The 23,399-nt window shown below is 31.3% G+C and overlaps 2 protein-coding genes and 1 long non-coding RNA gene across 4 annotated transcripts in view; 2 read left to right on the top strand and 1 right to left on the bottom strand.

The window, feature by feature from the left end:
• The window catches only part of LOC107448829 (uncharacterized), a 234,699-nt gene that overhangs the window by 143,688 nt on the left and 67,612 nt on the right, over positions 1-23,399 (bottom strand). The gene's annotated exons all lie outside the window — the stretch shown is intronic.
• LOC122271138 (uncharacterized) lies at positions 1,559-5,018 on the top strand. Its single transcript, XR_006226195.2, has 3 exons — positions 1,559-1,652; positions 4,709-4,782; positions 4,877-5,018. It is a non-coding gene; the product is annotated as an uncharacterized lncRNA (long non-coding RNA).
• Positions 5,094-11,274, top strand: LOC122271133 (serine/threonine-protein kinase haspin-like). The gene is made up of 4 exons (XM_043051329.2): positions 5,094-5,297; positions 5,391-5,625; positions 9,656-9,767; positions 11,008-11,274. The coding sequence occupies exons 1-4, from the start codon at positions 5,178-5,180 to the stop codon at positions 11,216-11,218; spliced, it is 678 nt and encodes a 225-aa protein (XP_042907263.2). The 5' UTR covers positions 5,094-5,177; the 3' UTR covers positions 11,219-11,274.

The following is a 23,399-nucleotide window of genomic DNA, read 5'->3' as shown; positions in this document are numbered from 1 at the left end:
AGCCCCATAGCTCTAACATCAAGAATTTAAAATTAAAAGGAAAGTGAATTGTTCTCAACTGACAGTTAGGAGCATGGGAAGATATCCATGGTTGGCGACCTATCGAAAGATAAAATTGCCAAAATCAAAGCCAACCCCCGTAATCAATATTAAATTTTGAAATAATTTGGTTATAGCTAATCGCCAAAAAGACCGTGAGAATTATAAATATGTAAGTTTTTGTGGTAAGATAAATAAAGAATGAGGAGTTAAAAATTGATTTTGATGTTCGATTTAATCGCGACAGTGAATTAACGAGTTATACATTTGTATTGAATCAAAAAGTTAGCCGTTACATTGATTGTTAAGAAGAGAATAAAATATTTATGTTTGCTTTTTATAAAAGGTAATAAAAATTAAATAATTGATTTAATTTATTTAGGAATGATTAAAAAAATTAAATTTATAAAATTAATAAAATTTTAAAAGAATGGAAATATGTAGTGCTTATTATGGCACCACAGTAAGTGTATCCGAGTGATAGTTGGTCAGTGTGAAATTTTGCCTACGAAATACTCTACGCGTATTACTAAGTTATTTAAGTTTTTTTTTATTGTTATGCAAGGAAGAATAAGTTATTTTGAATTCCTTTTTTAAATAACTTTTGTAGCCTATTAATATTATAACATCATAAGTAATAATAGCCAAGATTGTTTGAATTATTTTTTTTAAAATTTAATGTGCAATTTAAATAAATGGGTAGATAAATTTTCTTTGGCTTACAATAAGTGTTACTTTTTACATCGCAATTTTTTTAATTTTTATGAGAATAAAAGCAGTCATAGTTATGGCTTGCTTCGTCATAATTTGAAGAACATAAAATTTAGAATTAAATTTTCGTGCATTCTTTAAGATGTGCTAGCATGTGTACAATTTCCCTATCAATTATTGTATATTTGACTCAAGAGAAGTTTAAAAACTATGTCCCAAATTTTTTCCTGGAACAAAGACGTATGAACTTCGATATAATATTAGCTATATAGTGATATTTGTGCGCCGAAGTTGGAAAAGTAATCTTTCTTCCCACTGCATTAGTATTTAGTCTCTTTAAAAATTTTAATTTATGAAAATATTTCTGAACTTCGAAAAACATTTTTTTTAATAAATTGAAATGATTTGCTTGGATTTCCACATACTTTAGAATCATCGGTGAATTTAAATAAAAATTTGGCAAATATTTATACAAAAATATCATATTTCAGAAACTTTTTAACACAATTGCATTATTAGTTCTAATTTCATACAACACTTGGTTGCCATGAATAGGAAAAGTCTTCCAGTAGTCTTTAAGATTGAGATTGAAACTGAAAGTGAATTTAGATAATAATAATTTCAATACATTTGATAAACCAGGTGACTAGTTGTTTAGAAAACATACGATAGCAAATATTTTTCTTAAAAAATCTTTCTTTAGAAAACAATGACTTTCTGAATTTTTAAGCAACGCCTTTCTTCCCTATCAATGTGTTATATGAATATATGTTACTTGTGTGTTATATGAAATATCGTTTATTCTTTTAGGGTGTGTGTTGTGCAAGACGTGTTCCCTAATGCTGCTTCTTCTGCTTGGAAGTTGTTTAATTTAAAAGAAAAGACTGATCATCCTTGTCCAGGTAATGTTTTAGGATGGAAGATATTTTCAATCAATAAAAATATGTATTTACTCACCACTTCACACAAGAAATAAAATTTTTAGCTTTTAGTATATCATATAGCCTTATTATAGTGCGGCTTTAAACAGAAGTCCTCGAGACTAAAAGTCTGGGGCTGTCTGCTACTATGGTAACAAGCTAGAGCACATTTCTAATGGAGATGAAATGGAAGAAAGAAAGTGTCGATTGGTTTACTCACTACGACCTATGCCAAGATTAAGACCAAACTATTCACCCCACACTCCTATTCGAAGTGTTATTTTCTCGTAACCATAGTACCCGCCACGATGGGAGACGGGTGTCTGGAGGAGTTCTCTTGAAAGCCGCACTATACTCTTCATATGGATGTTTGACTGAATGTAAACAATAACAAACTTCAGGAAACCGGAAGAAATTTAGCAGACTTACTGTGTATCCCTCCGCTTATCTCGTGTTTACGAGGCGATGAATAAACACGTTTAATATTCTAGGAAGTTTTATTATTAAGATTTGTGATTAAATGTACGTGCTATTTTAGAGTTTTCTGTAAATTATGAATTCTAACTAGTTGTGAGCCTAAAACAAATTTTACAAAATTAATATCGCAACATAAAAAAAGTGTAAGGTTAGTCATGTTTTGAGTGTTTTATCCCTGATTTGGCCATATTTGTGTAAAATAGCACAGTTTGCTATTTTGTGGGAAGCATCATAGCAAGTTGCTGATGATGCAAGTTGACTGAATGTAAACAATAACAAGCTTCCTGAAACCGGAAGAAATTTATAGTTTGTCTAATATATTAACTCCCCCAGACATTCGTCTGAACCTGTGGCGGTGACTATGGTAACGAGGGATGAATATTTCAAGTAGGGGTGCGGGGGTCGGGTCGGCGAGAGAAAGGGAATCTCTTTCTTCGGTTTATTGTGTTAGTCCTAGCGTGAAGCAGTCCTCCCTAAAATGCGCCCTTCTTGTTTCCATAGCACCAGACGGCCTCAGACTTTGTGGCGGGAGGAGTTCTTAGCTTAGACAAACTATAGCAAACTTCTGGTGTATCCCTCCACTTATGTCATGCTTACGAGGCGATGCGTAACCACTCTTAATATTCTAAGAAGTTTTATTACTGAGATTTGTGATTAAATGTACGAGTAATTTTAGAGTTTTTTGTAAATTATAAATTCTTACAGGTCATGAGCCTAAAACAAATTTAACATCGCAGCATAAAAAAAGTGTAAGGTTAGTCATGTTTTGAGTGTTATCCCTGATTTGGCTGTATTTTTGTAAAGTAACATAGTTTCTTATTTTTGGGAAGCATCATAGCAAGTTGCAAGTCTTCCAAATTTATTTGTTGTTTGTTTCATTGAAAGTTAGATTGAAAGAACGCGTTATATCGAAAAAAGCTACAAGTATAATAATTTTGAATGGTGCGTTTTTACAAGTTTAGGCGTAGAAATCAGCCGGAAGTAGTAAACCGGAAGTTTTATGACGAATTTTAACCCATCTCCGCTTAGTTTTACGCGCGTAACTATCCATAACATTTAGCATCATTGATATTTTCAAAATGCTATCTGTTTATTATGACTGTTCTATTCTTTAAATTTTAAAAATTTCTTGAATCTTACTTTACTACGTTTTATCAAAACGTTATTTTCTACACCTTGGCGGTACTGCGATTAATGGGGAAATTTTTGCACATGCGCTGTGAAGTTCAACTAACGTTAATGTTTGAGTTAGGAGAAACAGTAACGTTTTTAAAATTTTGTCTATTAACAAAGTAGATTAACCATTTATAAAGCTCTTAACCGTTTTCTGACTAATTAATGTGCTATAATCCTATCTGCAGCTTAGTATCTGATGACAATACGAATTCCAATCTTTTCCTGACCTCTAGAGGCATAATTCGCCACAGGAATTACCGTATCATCAATCATAATTCCGATAATTTCACAAATTACTAAAATCCTCCAAACTCCACTGGAGCTTTGTGTCTAATATCATACATAAATTTAAATCGTTTTATGACCAACACAAACAGAATTCTTGCCATATTCCTACCGAAGGGAATTTACAACCAATTAAAATGTTTTTTAATTTCCGACTAGCTAGGATCATCAAATTTTGACTGCTGCTCTGTGCTGGATGACTAAGAAAACTAAATCTATCTGACAACTATAAACAAAATTTAAGAGCATATTATTTAAAGAAAAGGAATTTAAAGTCAATCAAAACTTTGATTACTGTGTGAATGGCTATATTGTTTAAATTTAAACTGGAGTTCTGTGATAGCAGGAAATGCATAGTAAATAAATTGGAAGGGTTTCCTTTGCCAACTTCCGCTCCAAAATGGCCACCAAGATTAAAGATAACTGGTTTACAATTTCAACATGCAGAAAAACATACACGCGTGTAAAAAAACTAATAAAAATATCATAGATAGATAGTTTGCAGCGTAAAATACTCACCCAACGCCGGACAAACCACTGTCTAAACACAAGTAGTATATTTTAATTAATTTCAAATAGAAGAACAGGACAAGGATACTTCGATTTGTTGACAATTGCAGTTGTCACAATGGGGTACTGATAAGAAAACACCGCCAATATTTTTTTTTCTTTTGAGAATCAGCGAATCCAAGTCATTGATTAGAATTAATAGATTCGAATCAACAAATTTAAATCGGAAAATCATAAGTAACAGAGCCAACTGGCCTGTGTAGGGGGCAGGGAACTGTCCTTGCATCAGAAAGGTCCTGGGTTCAAACCCCGGGAAAGGCATGGGTGTTGTCCCGCCCCATAAACGGGTTGTGGTTGAGTGAATGGCGTAGCAGAAGTCGAATTCCTGGCCATAGATGGCGCCACTAAAAAACAGGAACAATCACACCCCCACTGCCTATATAGGCATACGACAAAGAAAAAGAAGTAACAGACTTACTTTGTTGATACAAATCACAGTTAATATGTTGATTCTAAACGATTTCACTGTAAATAACTGATTATATGAATGGTAACGAAACAAATAACTATCTCTTTTTTTTCACTACCAGAGCATTATTCATCGGACCAAGCATTTATAGTAATTGAAACAGAATTAGCTGGAACAGATATGGATGAACTTAAGGTTGGTATACAATTTGATAATAAAAAAAATAATTAAGTTTGGATTCTGAAAATATTTTTAGATTTTACTTAATTACTTTCTTTAATTTTTTCAGATCATAAGCTATTTAAAAGCTCTTTCTATATTCCACCAAGTAGCAGCTGGGTTAGCTGTAGCTGAGGAGAAGCTCCAGTTTGAGCATCGAGACCTTCATCCCGGTAATATCTTAATAAAAAAGTGTGGGAACGATGAAAAATTAGANGCCATAGATGGCGCCACTGAAAAACAGGAACAATCGCACCCCCACTGCCTATATAGGCATGCGACAAAAAAAATAAGTAACAGACTTACTTTGTTGATACAAATCACAGTTAATAAGTTGATTCTAAATGATTTCACTGTAAATAACTGATTACATGAATGGTAACGAAACAAATAACTATCTCTTTTTTTCACTACCAGAGCATTATTCATCGGACCAAGCATTTATAGTTATTGAAACAGAATTAGCTGGAACAGATATGGATGAACTTAAGGTTGGTATACAATTTGATAATAAAAAAATAATTAAATTTGGATTCTGAAAATATTTTTAGATTTTACTTAATTACTTTCTTTAATTTTTTCAGATCATAAGCTATTTAAAAGCTCTTTCTATATTCCACCAAGTAGCAGCTGGGTTAGCTGTAGCTGAGGAGAAGCTCCAGTTTGAGCATCGAGACCTTCATCCCGGTAATATCTTAATAAAAAAGTGTGGGAACGATGAAAAATTAGACGTATGCTTAAGGGGTGAAAGATATCAGGTCGAAACTTACGGTATCAAAGTAACCATCATTGATTTCACGTATTCAAGATTACAAACGGGTAAGAACAAGTACTGTACCAAGATTATAACTGGTTCCTCTAAAAACACCTAGTGGTTTGAAAAATAAGTTTTAGCATAACGGAAAGATAGAAATTTGATTGATTTTGCATAGATAACTAGAGAATTTTTCCTCACTAAATTTCAAATAGTTAAAAATATCATAAGTAGATGGCGCTGCTAACTGAGATAAACTATAGAACAATGTTTTCAGACTAAACTGCAGTTGAAGCAACAATGTAGTATCCGTGCAAATATTTTCGTTGGAATGATCAGACATACCGCTGAAAACATTGTTTTAGTGGCATGTCTAAGGTAGCAAGATGTCCTCAAAACTTGAGGACTGTCTTCGAATTTCGATGATTGTCCTCAAAAAATTTCAAACTCTTCGAGAACAGAAAATGTTCCCAATTTTAACATATGTTCTCAAATTTTCTCGAATTTTTCCTCAATTGCATACTTTTTTAATATGCAGTAAAATATCACAAGAACCAGAATTGAGCATTTTTTCTTAAAAACAAGATGGTTTTTCTTTTTAGAGAATACAAACGAAAAGCAAAAAAGCACCATGGATGAAAACGCCACACACGTCTTAATATAATTTCAGTAAAAAATAAACAAATTTTAATTATCATGTGCAGATTCATTTTACAAGTGCTTAGAATGAAGAATTCTAAATTAATTTCGCAACTGCTTCGTAAAGAAATCTCTCGTTGAAGATGGTTCTAAGTAATTTGAAGTAAGTTATATTTTCTTAAATAAATCAAAAAGTGAAGGGAAAAAATTGAATCAGTTTCAGACAGCAAACGATTTTTCATGATCTGCGTGTTTTATAGATATAAGAACACCTATTTATTTTCTCAAAGTCATTTGAGTTTTGAAAATCTTTTCTATTTTTTATTTGATAATTATATGTAAACTGTAACTTTGCATCGCACAAAACACAGTCGATAATATTTTTAAAAAAAGTAAGAATTTAATGTATTTATTTTCATAAGAAAGTTCACAATGCCACTCGAAAAAGAATTATCTGAGCTGGAAGCTCGAAAAATTAGATTTTTCAAACTCTCAGGAAAGTCAGAATGTAAAATATCGACGATAATTAAGCATTCTAAAAGTGATGTTCATAATGATCAGAAATTATTTTTATGGAAAATATGAAAGATTCGATAATAAGCGTGAATTATCAGCTCTGGATAGATGCATTTTCCAACTTACAACGAAACAAAGCTTGTCTACTCAGTTTTACAGAACTTGTTTAGTTTCGCAGAACTAAATCAGACAAGTAGAACATTCTCTCATGCAACTGCATTTCACACTTTGAGATCAAATTCGAATGTTCTTTTTCGAAAATTAAAAAAAAGACAAAACTGCCAAAGCATTTCAGAGGAGAGAGGCTGTAGTCGGCAAATGAGGTCATGAGCAGGAATGCAGTTTGGGAAAATATTATTTTTTGCCGACGAAAAGAAGTTCAATTTAGATGTCCTGGAATAAATACTGCTGGCATAATTTGAGAATAGAAACTCGTAATTTCTTCAGTAGGCAGATGAGTGATGGCTCGATGATTATGTGGGGAGCTTTTGCGTATGATGCGACCCTGTAATGAAAACATTGAACTCAAGTTGTCTGGAGAAATGGATTCAAGTTATTAGCAACAACTACTTTACCAACACTTTATACGTATTGGTTCACTCCTAAAAGGCTCAAACTGGATATTTCATCAAGACAATGCACAATGCCATGTATCCCAATCAACTAGAAATCGGTTTCAGAAAGAAAAATTCGAAGTCCTTAGCTAGCCAAGCCGTAGTCCCGATCTTAATCCTACAGAAAACTTGTAGGGTTATTTCGTTAAACGATTTAATGCAAATAACCGTCAATATGATTCTGCATGAAGTAGCTCTCGTGGATGAATGGGACAAATTTCCTGAAGTTTTGCTTAACAACATGATTGAGTCGAATGAAAATCGAGTCTTTGAAGTTGTTCAGAAAAATTGAAGATCAGCATTCTTTTAGTTTTGTAAAAGAATTTCATTTCAACTGGTAGTCTTATAATTTTGTAACAGATATTTAAGGGGAGAAATTTTTAATTTTGTTAAAAAAATATTTATATTTAGCCATATTGTATGCATAGATTTTGTTTTTCATTCATTTTTATTTTAATTTTGGAAAATTTAGATTACATATTACAAAAAGCAAAAAAACCTCAGAGGTCTCATAATTTTGTTACACACTGTATATCTCCATTTTAATTTTTTTATGTGAATTGTCGGTTATTTTTACCACATCCAATACTTAATGTTTGCTATCAGGGTCTAATAAAAAAGAGAGACAAATGTATGGAAGCCAATTACTCTAGAATGCCCGGGCATGATTAAAAATAAATCACATCAACTTTTCCAATCATAAATGTTAATAATATGTTTTAATTTTTAATGCATTTAAATAACTAATTTTTATTTTATTTTTCCTAATTCTTAAAAACATACCAAAACCCTAATGTATATTTTTAGAATCTTCATATAAAATATAATCCTAAAAAAATGAAAATTTGGTACCGATAAATAATTAATGTCATTTCCATTAACCAAAACTAACAAAAATCAGAAAATTGTTCCACTGAGTTTGCTGGATTAATGCTAGGTGTTACTGAGTTGGTGAAATCACAGAGGCGTGAAAAAAATCCCAGAGGCGTGTCCTACCTTTTTTTCTAAAAACATCTCTAAAATATCTGATTGGAAAGTACGGGTTATTGCATTTACAGCAAGACTTTCAATGAATTAAAAAGGAGGACAGTACAGCTTTCTCGAATCACATTTGTTATTTTTACTGATGTTAGTTTTAAAGCTTAATTCTTCTGTCTCGTGAAAAACTATAAAGAGAATAAATAAATGAAATAATGTAAAAGTTTTCAGTCATTCGAGTAAGAAAACCGTGCTTTCTATTCAATTATGGGAAGGTTCATATCACTTAGACGCTGTCGGGCAGTTATTTTGTAGCACTCTGTTGACCATTTATTATATTTTATGAAGTTTTAAACTCGTTATCTTGATGGGGAGCTAATTCATGCTCTAACGAATTTACTGAACAGAAAAGTACGATCTCTGTGCTTTACTTCTAATTTTTCATTCTAAAAAAATTATGGGCAATAAAGAAATATTAATATTGTTTTAATTGTTACTTGATAATATTTAAAGTCCCATAATAATGATTATTTAGACTTATAAATAATAATTACTTAGCCCTATAAGTAAGGATTATTTAGCTATATAAATAATTATTGTTTTCGTTAAAAAAAATAATCCCAAAAAACTGAAGTGGTAAAATCAGTTGAAGTAGTTTTAAAGTCATTTTAGACCTGTTAACAAAATCAAATTTCACTCTCTTAATGACAATATTATCTCTGATAATCGCTGGAGTATTTACTGTATTTCTTTGGCTATATCGGGCAAACTAGATGTGCTTTCAAATTTAGACATAAGGAACACGATAGATATTCTTATTATCAAGAATACGAAAAATCATCAAGCACATTGTTGGAATCAATCATAATTCAAAAATTCATTGTTGGAATCAATCATAATTCAAATCATAAATTCAATTTCGACGATACCAAAATAATTTCTGGTCCATTCATCTTGATGAATCTGTTTTCACTTGTTAATGACATTAGTTCCTCTTCATAACACATGGAAGTGCATTTTACCCTGATATGCCACTCTCGGTCAATGGAACAAATGGCGTAGCTTCTAATTTAATTTAAATGAGAGGGCATTAATATTTAGGCAATTTGATGACAAAGTTTAAGATTTGGTTGGAGAGCAAAGGTTGGAGCACCAGTCTTATTAAAAAATAAACTTTTAGGTTTGATTTTTTGCCCATTATATGACCGTATGAAATATTGTATTTGCAATTTACGAAACTTAAATGTCGCTTTCAGACTTGGAAAAATACTACAGTAAAATTTTATAAAAAAATATATATATTTTTCTTTAATTGTACGTAATATAATAAAACACCCTTCTCTTTCAGAGGATGGTGTTAAATACCTAAAAATCGATCCAATATTTGATGCGAAACCACGTGCACGAAAAGGATTTCTTGATCACCGTTTCATTTATGGAAAAATGAGTGAATATACAAAGTAGGTGAAATATGATAAGTTAAAAATAAGAATAAAAACAAAAATTTCTGATCAATTTTTATTTATTTTTTAAAAATTAGAGGTTTTAGATAATCAATATTTAAGTGAGATAGAATAAAACAGTTTTCATACTTTACAAGATTTTTTTTGTGGTTAGTAAGAGCAAGGGAGGTGTACCATAATTATAAACCAGTTTAATAGCATGTTGATTTTAAGTGTGGCAAAAAGCAGATAACATATACACTAACTAATCACATGAACTAGTATCAAATGTTTTAATCTTAACTTAGCCTTTTTCAACTTCAACAATGACTGATCAGAGTAAAGAAACGGTTTTTTCTCACTACCACACTGTTAGAAATTTCACGGGAAAAATGGTTAAATAACAATTCATTTAACTGTTATTTAACCTTTTTTTCCCGTGTCTGTTTAAATGTCGTAAGAAAAACCATTTTTTAATTAATGTCCCCTAATACGGTTAAACAACCAGAATTTTATCACACCAACTATGCTCACCTAATGAAACCACTTAGTTTCTTATAACATATATTATAGCGTAGAGGGCTATTCAGTCCTCATGACCAACAAAACAAGGGTTTGAGTTCTAGCATTGACACCACAGTATTTTCTCTATTCCCTTCAACACATAAAGAGTTTCTATATCTTGCACTCCTCAATTTGTGACCCAGGACTATGGAAATGAAATACTCTCATTCACGCATACATGGCAACGCCATAAAGCTACTTAGCACAAACGACTCCAGAAACTCCCTCTTGCATTAGGTGAAACAACCGGGTAAACTAATTCAACTACATTCAATGGTTTATTTGATAAAACACAGCTGAACTACCACCTAACACCAATCCCCATTATCTAATGCAAAATCTAGCTCCAATGTTCAGTTAAATTTTTTTATGGTTTTGAAATCTTATTAGTTGTAAATGGTTAAAACCGTACAGTTTTGTATTCATAATATTTTAACCATACTAGTTGTGAACGGTTTCAAAACCATAATGGTAAAAAAGAAATTCTTTACCGTAAACTTTACGGTTAATTGGATGGACAGACTGCTGCCAGTTATTTTACAGTAAAAAATTATAACATTGTAAGTAAATAGTTTTGAAACCTTATATAAGTAAATTTTGGAGGGTTTTTTTTTCAGCAGTAATTTTTTTTCAACATCGTTAGTTTATTTTTACAAGTGGGAAAGCTTACTTCACATAAAATCATAATTTTCAGAAAGAGATGGAGCACGTTTTGTCCCGGCACCAATATCCTATGGCTGCAGCACATAGTTGCAGTTCTGCTCGAAAAAGTTGGAAAATACAGAAAAACACAGACTCTGAGAAGCCATGAAAGAACAGCAATGATTACTTTGATGATTCACATGAGAACATGTCTTTTGTTTAAGTCAGCGGCTGAATTTGTCCGAGAAGAAATTTTTATTTAAACGACTTCATTTAAACGACTTTATTTAAACGACTTCAATAAAATGACGAAAATAAAACCTTTACAGCTTTTCAGTTTTAAACCTGTTTTATTTATGTAATTAGAATCTTAAGAAATTTAATAATAAAAAAGGTAAGAAAGATGATATACGATGGACGATATACGTTTATCATTTAAATAATAATAAGCTTCGAACTTTCAACTTGCTCTTTAAAAAATTACGTTAATTACAATTTGAAATTATGAAAATGTTATAGTATTTTTTGTTTTTGACTTTCTGGTCTTTCATGAATGAAAAAACATTTCTCAATTCGCATTAAAAGTTCTCGAGATATGGCGAAATACCCAAATTAACATTTTGGGGCCCAAACTTTAAACTGCTCTTCTGATCAAACTATGGGGAGCATATTTCCCAGATTGTGGCTAATTGGGGGTCGGAAATCGGAATACTTCGAAAAAAAGATATGTTTATTCAGATAAAGTACATTTTTGTGTTCGATTTCTCCACTTAAAATATCGTCTGCACTTATTAATTAGCATATTTTAGGACTCTCTCTTGAGCCATTTAGATGGAGTCCTAGAAAGGGAAGATCCGATTATTAGATCAAAAGTTATTCAGGGTGGTTCATTTTTTATTTTGCGCACTGTACCTGTGTATCATGCAGATTTAACTGTACATATCACCCATACATCAAACTCTACACAGAGAAAAAAATTGGCAAAATTACCGTGTTCTACCGTAATGACATTTCTAGTAATAAAAAAAAAATAATAATAATTTTTGATAGAAATTTTTCAGCTCGCATAATAACGGTTCAGCGGAAATTCTGGTTTTCAAAATTATAGTCCTCATTACCATACATTTAATAAAGAATACAAAATTACTAAATAAACTTAGCCGAATAAAATATTTTTATGTCATGCTCTTAGGTATCATGATGAAAATGCGAAATATTACAGTACTTACCAAACTTGATCACATGTTATAAGACCATGCTTTATTACTAACTTTACCAAAATCATTATCAAAGCTACTCTGTAGAGCTTTTTTTACCACTACTTTTAGTTACATAAAATCAAGAACACGGTAGACTCTACCATTCCATATTTTGGCAATTTTGAACCTTGTTTTTTTTTCTCCGTACTATGCACTGTACTCTAGATCTTTTGCCTTATTGAAGTGAATTTCAAATTAAAATTTTTAAAAAGTCTTCTTGAAGGTTGAATTATGAAATAAAATTAATCTTATGACAATTTTTACAAATAGCGGGGAAAAAATAAATAATTTACAGCTCACTAAAAAAATGCTTTCTTTAAGAACAAAAAAAGTCTTAAATGAAATGAGGCAGATGATAATTTATAATACTTAAAAAGTGAAAGTTTGTAACAAAAGCCTCAATTTAGCGACCACATAAAAAAAAAAGAAAACCTATTGCATTTCTTTCGTTCTCAAACATTTTCGAATCTTATTTTTACAATGTAAAGAAGATTCCTTTTAACCTCTTTTTGTGCTGCTACATTAAACATTTTTTTTTTCACAAGAGCACTTTCAAAAACAATAAATTATGCGAAAAGTAAACAAGCTGTACTAGATATGTTTGTGTATGATAAGGCTATTCGAATTATTTTAACGTAAAAAAACCTGAAAAAGAATAGCCTGTTTTAGAGACGAATTTTTTGAATTAAAGTTTATTGAAATAAGTATATAGCTAGTTTCTAAAAATACAGTAACCATTACTTGATTAAAAACTTCATTCGTTTAAAATATACACCTATTGGAAATAACATATTGTTATATTATATTCCAATTTTCATATTTTCGGAAAATGGAAATGACACTCGTCATATTGTTATATTATATTCCAATTTCTACATTTTTTGGAATTGGAAATAACAGTTGACATATTGTTATATTATATTCCAATTTCTACATTTCTGGAAATTAGAAATAACAGTCGACATATTGCATTCCAAGACTATATTCCAATTTGTATATTTCTGGAAATTGGAAATACCAGTCGACATATTGTTATGTTATATTCCAATTTGTATATTTTTGGAAATTGGAAATAACATTCGACATATTGTTATATTATATTTCAATTTATATATTTTTGAAACGAATGAAGTTTCCAATCAAATAATATCTTACCACTAATCGAACTATTTATTTAATATAGTAACCATTTTTTGAAAGTAGGTATTACAGAAAAATACTTTGTAAATTGCGAGTTTTAGAGAAAAAAAATATTTCATATCTGTGGAATAAAACAAAGACTTATAAAGTTATTAAATAGAGATTATTTTACCTATTCTTAAAAAAAATGCCTAGATGTATAATATCCACCTAGTTGTAAGCGCGGTATAGTCACAACCAGCTCTTGCGCGAAAACTCCAAACAAACCAAGTTTTGTTATAAACCAACGTGCATGATCGGATCTTCAAGTTCTAGGACTCAATCTTAAAGGCTTGAGGGGTGTCCTCGAATGTGCTAATTAATAAGTGCAGACGATATTTCAAGTTACGAAATCAGTTACAAAAACATCCAGAAAAATCTAATTTTAATAAAGTCATATTTTTAAAATTCGATTTCTCAGGGACTGTTCGACCGATTTAGCTAAAATTTTGTATTTTGCCATGCAAAACTACATTTTCTAAAATGATGCAAAAAAATTGCATTATTCTGAAAGCTCAAAAAATTTTGACCTTTTTTAACTAAAGTAATAAAAAATAATGAATATTAACTAAAAGTTATTTTTTGACCGAATTACCTTTGGTTAAAGAAATTTTATAATTGAGTGTAAAAAAATTTTATTTCTCTTAAAAAATTCTCCAGATATAGCGAAATACGTAAAAGGTAAAATTAACATTAAGGGGTTCAAACTTTGAATTGCTCTCCTGACCAAACTATAGGGACCCTATTTCCCAGGTCGCGGCTACTCCCTATATTTTGAATGTCAGAAATCTGATTCCGACGAAAACAAGGAATGTTTATTCAGAGAAATTAAGTTTTTATGTCTGATTTCGCACATTAAGATATCGTCAGCACTTATTAATTACCATATTTGAGGTCACCTCGTCGAGCCATTAAGAGTGAGTCCTAGATCATGAAAATCCGATCATTAAATCAAAAATAATTCAGCTTTGTCCATTTTTTTGGTGCATTGTACATTCAAATAAACACATTCATCATAAGTATGAAATATTTACCCCGACCTGCCCCAATTTAGGGCATACGGGTAAATGTTTTTTAAAATCAAGAAAAACAGAAAAGTACATAAAATACAAAAAGTAACATTACAGAGTAACATTATGTAAACATTACAGAGTAACATTATGTAAACATTACAGAGTAACATTATGTAAACATTACAGAGTCTGATGGCAACAGCAGTAAAATAATTAAAATGCTCCGAGCGTCCCGCCTTATAGTGCCGAAGCCGACGGGGCTTCCCTTATAGTGAGCCAAAGACACAAATGAAAAATTTTACAACACGTCGCAGGAAAGTACAGTATGACATACAATGCATCATGTGCAGGCAGTACATGGGATTAAAACGAGTAATATTACGGAGTAGGTTGGGTCGCTAAACCAAAGCGATCATTAACATTGTGACAGGATATAAAGGATACAAAGTATAAACTGTTGATGTATTCAAGAACAGTAAAACATAAAGTGAACCATTAAAAAAAAACGTGTACCTGAAGTGAACATAAGAAGACATTAAAAGGTCACAGGTAAACGGAGGTCCCAAGTTAATATAGGTCAAAGAACCAATACAGTCGATGACAAATTGACAACAGGTAAGACAGAAGAACAAGGCGTAAGGAGCCAAGAAAATCTTAAATGTAAAACAAAAGGAGGTGAAGATGTAAAGTGGTAAAACAAACAATTATCAAATACAATTAAAAGGCGACACTAAAATTTGCAAAGCAAGGAAAGGCAATGTAAATAAGCCAATTAAAAAGCACAATGTAGTGAATAAATAGATTAAAACAGAATTAAAAATCGAATGAGATAGATAAAACAACAAAACGTTGTCAAAATAACGGGAAGCGAACAGGCGGGCAGCCCAACAACCGGGACTGAGTTTAGTTCGTGTAGAGCGGATCCAAATGTCATCAGGGGCGAGTGCGTCCTCCAGGGTGCGTTTAATGATGTCTTTAATAATTTGCCTCTGTTTATTCGTCCTGCACCAAGATCTTATGTCGCCTCTTCTGTCAAAACTATTTCCCCTAAATTCAGTAGTAACTATTTCCCCTAAATTCATCATAAGTAGTAGCATAAACTATTGAGAAGATAAACATCACAAAGTATACATATTTCCACTTAAAATTGTAAAGAGCCGTTTGCATTATCTGTGGTAGGAAAAATAATATTCGTGGCTTTTTCTGAGAAAAAAAATAAACATAGGGTTAATATAAAGTGGAAAATTTCGTTAAATAAACGTTTAGTTCGAGCGAACTGACATACATTTATCATTGTAGAAATATTCATAAGTCATACTAAAAACTATGTTATCGTTCTGCAATTGTGTGTATTATGGAACACTATTGTAGAAAAAATAATAAGTGGTATTTTGAGAGGGGATTTAAAGGCAGTATAAGGGTTCATGTAAGACGGAAAACTGTCCAAAAAGATCCTTTTGTTCGATATTGATTCCATCTTAGATAAAATTTACTGTGATTGTTTTAAAACAGCGAATAAATTCTTTTGAATGCCTTTTCTTTTTTTAAATTTTATCTTTTAAAGCTTTATATTCTCAGTTTTTACCAAGGTAACGTATTCATAAATATTTATTAATAGGGAATTCAAAAGGTAAAATGCCTTACTACGAAATAACAGGTTATCGCTTCTTAAAACGAAATGCTCCAGTCAATAGAAAACAGCAATGCTTGCAGATATGAATAACAATAAGCGGGGGGTAAACAGAGAGAATTCTGCTGAGTGTAACATTCTTGCCACAATTGGGTGGAATCTTAGGGCGCCACATAAATCATCCATCATCCATCTCACAAAGCAAAGCTGGTCGATGAGTTGCAGCCTGAGCTTCTGCTTTTGTCAACCAAGTCGTTATAGACCATTACGCAGTCATCTGGCTAAGTGGCAGAAAAGTCAAGATTTCGCCAACAAATATACTTCCATTTATATATTTCCCTATCTCGCAAAGAGTTTTTTGCTCAATTCGTATGGATGTTTTTGGATCATCAGCCATACAACTTCTTTTATCGAATCTCGAGATAGAGATAAGAAATAATTTAAACTGAAAAGTCACGTTCTTGTAAGAATGTTACTTTTTTGGAAGAAAGAAAAATTTCTGTGGCGAAAAATTTACTTAAAATGATTTATCTACTTATATATTGAGATTTATTTGCGAAAGTGATAATTAAGGAAACACAGATTCCTATATTATCAAATAACAACATTTCAAAATATACAAACATATTTTACAGCATATGTTTTGAGTGAAAATTTGAATCAATGAGATAAATCATCTACTTTAATATTTAATAGTATTACATAAGTACATTGTAAAAATAGAACAAGTGCAAAAAACAATGCAACAACTAAAGAGCCTGAGTTACAAATAAACCTTCGCATAAGTTGTTGTTGTTATTTTAATAGTCATCAATACTTTTGTTCAATAACTAAAAGTGCATCAGTACGAACATTTTTAATTGAAGCCTACTTTTAAAATGTTTTTGATTTAATTAGGTTCCAAAATCAGCGTTGCAAAATGCAAAACCTGCGTCGGTGTTTTTGAGATGTGTAGAACACATATATGGATAAAATATTAAGTAGAAATGTTGAACATAAATAAAAAAAGCTTAGAAAACTATAGGAGTCACCTATACTGTAGATTCTATAGTATAAGAAGTGATTAACTAAATACTAACACAATTGTTAAGTTTTCCTCGTTTTAATGTGTGTTTAGTCTAAAGATTACTCACTCAAATTCAAAAATAATAATCAATACTAATTAATAACAATTAATAACAATTAATAATAATTAATAGTAATTAAAAATAATCAATAATAATAATTAATAATAGTTAATATCTAATTAATAATAATTAATAAATAATAATAGTTTTATTTATTATTATTTTTAAAGTAATAATTCCTTTCAAATGGTCTCGAATCTCAAAGTTTGGATTCCAACTCTTGGTTTGTTCATTTATAAACAAATATTACATAGGCCTTCATTTTTTTCTGTTTGGTGTCTGAAAATTGAAAATTCATTCTTTTAATATTTATCACACTTCTTTCAAATATGTAAATAGGTTGCATCTAAGGGTTTGTAGATTTACTGTACCTAAATATTTACCAAAAAAAGAAAGTTTTTGCATTGCTCTCTAAAAATTGAAATTCTTTTTTACTACATTTTGTAAATTCATTTCAATTATTTGAACTTTAGCGTAGCTACCCAAAATCAAAGAGAAAATTTTTAATTTTAAATAGCACCAATGATTTATTTTTTTTTAAATTAGAGCTTATAAATTCAACTTTGTTTCTTATTTATTCAAGATCAATTTTATGTCACTTGATATATTGTGTCTTATTTGAAAATTTTCCTGCTCTTACCAAATAAACAATAGAACTTCCTTCACGTTAATTAATATATTAATTGCACGTTTCTTAAATGCACGGATAATGACTGTTCATAACATACTTTTTATGAAGACATGGGCAAAATTCAAGCTTGAAATATATGGACATTAAGAATCACATTAAAGGTCATTAATTAATATTTAAACTAAAAAAGAGAAATCTGCGAATCACTGTTCTGGAGTGCGGGACAGAAGGCTGTTTGATTGCCGAAAACACGTATAAAAGTTGAAGGGCAGTAAAACTGATTTTGATGTTTCCTTCCTCACTAGCGATTCAACAGGTTTCGATTGTTTCGTCCTTCTTTAAACATCGATGCGCAGATTTTTCATCTTGTATCTGCTGCGAAACATCCTGTATTTATTTTTCCAAAACAAATTATACATTAACGTGAAAGTTCGATTTCGTCTAACCGAAGCTAAATGTATAGTCACAACAAACCTAATATTTTAGCATTGTTTATGGTACTATGTTCCTCCGATATAATCTCATAAATACTGTTTATAATTTTGTTGGGCTGGGATAGCCTGGTCGGTAGGGAGCTGGGCCCATGTCCGAGAGTTCGGGGGCTCAAACTCCGCCGGCCGAGATCGGTCGTTCTCTGATTCAGGTCAAAATTACGATCTGTGGATGAATGAATTGATATATGAATGGGTCTGCCCTATAAACGGGTGTGACGTATGGTGTGGCATAAGTCGAATTCCCGGCCATAGATGGCGTCACTGGAAAAAAACAGGAACAATGGCACCCCCTCTGCCTAAACAGGCATACGTCAACAACAACAACATAATTTTGTTAGGGGAAGAGGCTGTAAATGAATACAGATTCTATAGTAATTATTAAGAAAAATTTGATCACATAATATGAGCTAGGAGCACATGAAACTCCTAGCTCATATTATGAAAATAATAAGAAAATATAGCTTGTTTACTTATTAGTGTGAGCTGCTTACAATTTTTTTTTTCATTTTAACATTTCTATTAAATTTTTCCTTTGATTTGCCTTGTCCACAATTCTATCTTTCAATTCATTTATAGGCGCAAGGAAAATGTCCCTGTAACAGAATCGTGGCGACACGGCGGCATTGTCGCAGAACGTTACTGAGTTCTTACAGAAAGATTTTTTCCTCCTTTGGGAAGTAAAAAACTTTGGTTTTCTTTTCTGCAGAAATTTTTGAAAGATTTTTTTTCTTTTCTTCGGAATTATATTCAAAAGATGCTTTTATCGCTCATCGGAGTGGGGAAAAAATGCTTGTGATTTTTCCGTTCTTATTTGAGAGTATATGAAAAATAAAGAATAATGAAGTAAAAAACAAAACCATCTTCAAACTTTTCTGCAAATTCATTGATTCAGTTTTTAATGCAAATTTATAAATCTTGTGTACTATATTTTTAAATTTTTCTTTTTCCTCATCTTTTTTTGTAAATGTTTTTTATTTTTTATTTTTAATTATTTTTTCCATTATTATTATTTTTCCTTTCTAAATTTTACATGCCCTTTTAGTATGCATTTCTGTTTAAAAATCCTACATTGTTTGCTACCATACTTACGTCTGTAAGCCACGTGTTGTACTTTTTCAGTGGTGCACGAAGAATCATTTTGTTCTTGAATAAAAATTAAAAAAATGAAGTAAAAAGTTTTGATTTTTTTTTCTGCAGAAATTTTCATTCTATTTTTTTATTCAATTATTACTATTTATTTCCACATAGCTTTTAAAATCAAATATTTTTAATACTGTATTATTCATAACAGCAACTGAATCTCAAACTGAAAACACGCATTTAGTAGCCCCTTTTTGTCCTAAGAGTTCGATTTGCGTGATTTTGCCGTCAATCTTTTCTGCCATAGTTACTGCTACGGATTTCACGATTTTTTTAAATGTGGTGTTGATTTACTAAAGACGAAAAAAAAAATAATTAGTGTCTTTTCCCCCTTCAAAATACAAGAATATCGACGTATTAGAATTTTAAAAAAATATTACATCTTCAATTAAAAAAGTTTTTTTCTCTTTGAAATTGACGCTTCTGCTACTTTAAATTAGTAGCATGTATATTTGTAATTTTCAAAAGTATCTTGCAGAAAGATATGTCACAGAGAGCCCGAAGAAATTCTGCCGCAGTGAAAAATGTATAACAACTTCGAAAGGTACGATGAATTTCATTATAATTTGATAAACCAGACATAAATATTCGGTAATTCTTTTTATGAACTTAAACATTGAAACGTGTGTTTTATTAACATCACGAATCCAACTGCAAAAGAAAAATGATTTTCACTATGATTAATTTATCATGACGTGCTATTTGAGTGATTAGATATATATTCATGAAATAAAATCTTATTTCTTGTGATTTAAAACTTATCACATTTCAGATTTAACATTTTACAGAGCTAACAGCTACTGAACCACGTTTGCTACACTTTATTATCCATATTTATGCTACAGATAGTAATTTAGGTTTCTTATTAACTCGAATTAAGTAATAATGTTGATAATTTTGCTATCAAGATTTATAACACTTATAAATTTATTCCTCATCGAACTGCAAAAGCTTCCAGAGAACCGAAATTGCATATTGATTAAAATTGGATTGTTATTTAGTAAAAGTGTTACACTGTTAGAAATTTCTCGGAAAAAATGATTAAATCACAATCATTTTACCCTATTCAAATAAAACAGCCAAATAACCATGAATAAGGGGCATTCAAGCTGTTAACTGAGAGAAAAACTGTTTAATAATTACTTTCATCTAATACGGGTTTAACAACCAGAATTTCATCGCAGTTATTAGTCCCCTCTAATGAAGCCACTTAGTTCCTTACAGATAGGTACATATTATTATAGCCGACAGGGCTAATCTCTCAATCTCATGACCGATAGAACGGGGGTTCGAGTCCCAGCGCTGACGCCACAATATTTCCTCCATCCATTTCCTCCAACAAGCGAAGAGTTTCCAGCATCCTGCATTCCCCCATTGGTGACCCTGGACTATTAGGATTCGATACTCTCATTAACGTATCGATGGCAGCACCATAAGGCTGCATACTACGAAAAATTCTAATAGTTACGATAGGTGAAACGACCAAATAAACTTATTAAACTACATTCCATGGTTCATTTAATAAAACACAACTCAATTACAACCTACCGCAATGCCCCTTACGTAACGAAAAGCCTAGCTCCAATGTCCAATTAAACTTATTTCTTACGCTCTTGAAACCATACTGTAAAGGGCTAAAAAAATGTATAGTTTTGTATTGTTCTGGTTTCTTAGCCAAGCTAGTTGTAAACGGTTTCTTAATCGTAAAGGTAAAAATTGTTCTTTACAGAAAACTTAACGGTTAATGGGATAGATAGGCTGCGGTCGGCTGTTTTACCTAAATATTAGAATAAATATTCAAACAGGGTATATTTAAGTTTAATTATCTTTAATTTTAAAAAAAAAACTAAATTTAGCAATAAAAAGCGTTAGTTGAAAAACTCGTTGGAAAATGTTCTAAACAGGCTGCCGTATTCTTGGTAATGTTGAAATGTTAGCTTTGTCAAGTGTAGTAACCAGAAATATTTTTAAGAGGCAGGAGAGACAAAAAGAAAAAACGTGCTTTTTTTTGCGAAATTTCCTCATGAAACTCATGTTCGCAAAAACCAAAATAGATATGGATAACAGTGTAGTTCATATATTGATAACAAAATAGTTAGGATATTAGTCATATTTTTGTTTTTCATCAAGAAGGTCATTCACAGGAAATAAAGAAAACTTAGTTCCGGTGGGAGAGAGAAAACTAATAACCTTTTCCGTATGTTAGTAATTGTACTTAAACTGTATATATAAGTCCCAATTTTACAAAGATATTTGATTCATTATGTATTTTAATGGATAATTATAGTAATAAAAATTATTTAATGGCAATTGTATTCTTATTTGAAGGTACCTTTTAAAGCTCTTTTGCCAATACAAATAAAACACAACTCATTGTGCGCTTTTAACTCAAATCAACCCTTTAGAATTAAATTTTATGTATACTAACTATACAATACAATTTAACAACTTTAAGACGCAGATAGATCCAAAAAAAATTTTTTTTAATTACACTTTTTAAAAATTTGGCAATATAACATTATTAGATATTACAAATTCACAACAGTTATAAGAGTGGTTTCTGAAAAAGATTGTTTCATGGGATGACAACACTTTTGATGATCAGCCTTAAAGAAGTAAAATACCACAAATGCATTTTTCAATCTAACAGAATAATACTTGTATCGCTAATTTACGTGAAATATATTGTGTCGACTGAAATTACACTACTTATATGTTGAAAAAAAAATTCTATTACGAAAGAACTATTTCCAGTAAAAAAAATCAGATAAAGTTATTTTTATTTAAATAACATATAATATATTATAGACTTCAAATTTAAATACAATCCAAGAGAAAAAAAACTATTTTTTAAATCCAAATCCACTTATTTTCTAGTTATAATGAAAATAACTACACTAAATTGCCACATAAAAATTCTAAAATTTCAACAACGTTTAATTAAAGATCACAGAAGAAGATGAAACCTAATAACACATCCAAGTTTATGAGCTATTTATAAAAAGAACTTTGACTGATAGCTTTGTCAATAAGTAACATTTTTGAAAAGGTAAATACCATTAATAGTTTTTCTGCGAGAAATACTGAATCAGTTTTAACGTAAAAGTTAAATTCGTAACAAATCAGTTGCTTATTTTTTAAATTTTTGAATTTTTGACTACTTTAGACCTATTTAAATGTGTTAAGCGTCATTCATCATTAAAACTATCAAGTTATGCATTTTCAATATATATATATATATATATATACAAATATATACAANAGGTACGAAACGACACGGTGGGTACAAATGTAGACTTTATTCAAAATATACACCATAGGCCTGTGCACAGCGATCCCACTGATGAACAAGCCGCAGGATTCCTTGTTCCCAGAATTCCTGTGGTCTTGACGAGACCCAGTCCTTCACAGCGTCCTTGAGTATGTCGTCCGAGTTGAAGAGCTTCCCTTTCAGGTGGACCAAACACATGGAAATCGCAGGGCGACTAGTCCGGATTGTAGGGCGGATGGTCCAACGTCTCCCACTTGAACTTGGTCAGTTCCATATGTGTGAGTCTGGAGACGTGTGGACGCGCGTTATCGTGGAGCAGAACCACACGCTACGTGAGCAGCCCCGGTCTTTTGTTCTTGATGGACCTGCGTAGGCGTCAGAGTGTCTCACAGTACACATCGGAGGTAATGGTTTTTCTGTGCTCGAGGAAATCGGATAACACCTCGCAGCTCCTCAATCGTCGAATTTTGCAACGCGAACGCCATCCGGTCCTCATACGGACTGCCGCATCATTTGGACGCCGCTTTTGATAAGAGCCTCTGCTCTCTCCTGCTCATGCGGGCACCAGCGCATGCTCCGATCCCAGTCAGAGACTCCAATCGCATCCCGAGATGTCTCGCTACGTTCTCCCATAGCGGAATATGCAAATATTTAATTGTTACGTTTTTACGTCGTTTCGTACCTTTTCATTTGATCACCC

This window comes from Parasteatoda tepidariorum, chromosome 2 (genome assembly GCF_043381705.1).
Source record: "Parasteatoda tepidariorum isolate YZ-2023 chromosome 2, CAS_Ptep_4.0, whole genome shotgun sequence".
NCBI lineage: Eukaryota > Metazoa > Arthropoda > Arachnida > Araneae > Theridiidae > Parasteatoda > Parasteatoda tepidariorum.
Note: the sequence above shows the minus strand (reverse complement) of the source record. Positions and strands in the feature narration are given on the sequence as shown.

What these genes read in the sequence shown, in the direction of transcription:
- LOC122271133 (XM_043051329.2), top strand. Translation starts at nt 5,178, where the DNA reads ATGAATGGTAACGAAACAAATAACTATCTCTTTTTTTCACTACCAGAG. An exon ending in GTATTCAAGATTACAAACGG is followed by an intron (nt 5,626 to 9,655) that starts GTAAGAACAAGT and finishes CTTCTCTTTCAG; the next exon opens with AGGATGGTGTTAAATACCTA. An exon ending in AAAATGAGTGAATATACAAA is followed by an intron (nt 9,768 to 11,007) that starts GTAGGTGAAATA and finishes CATAATTTTCAG; the next exon opens with AAAGAGATGGAGCACGTTTT.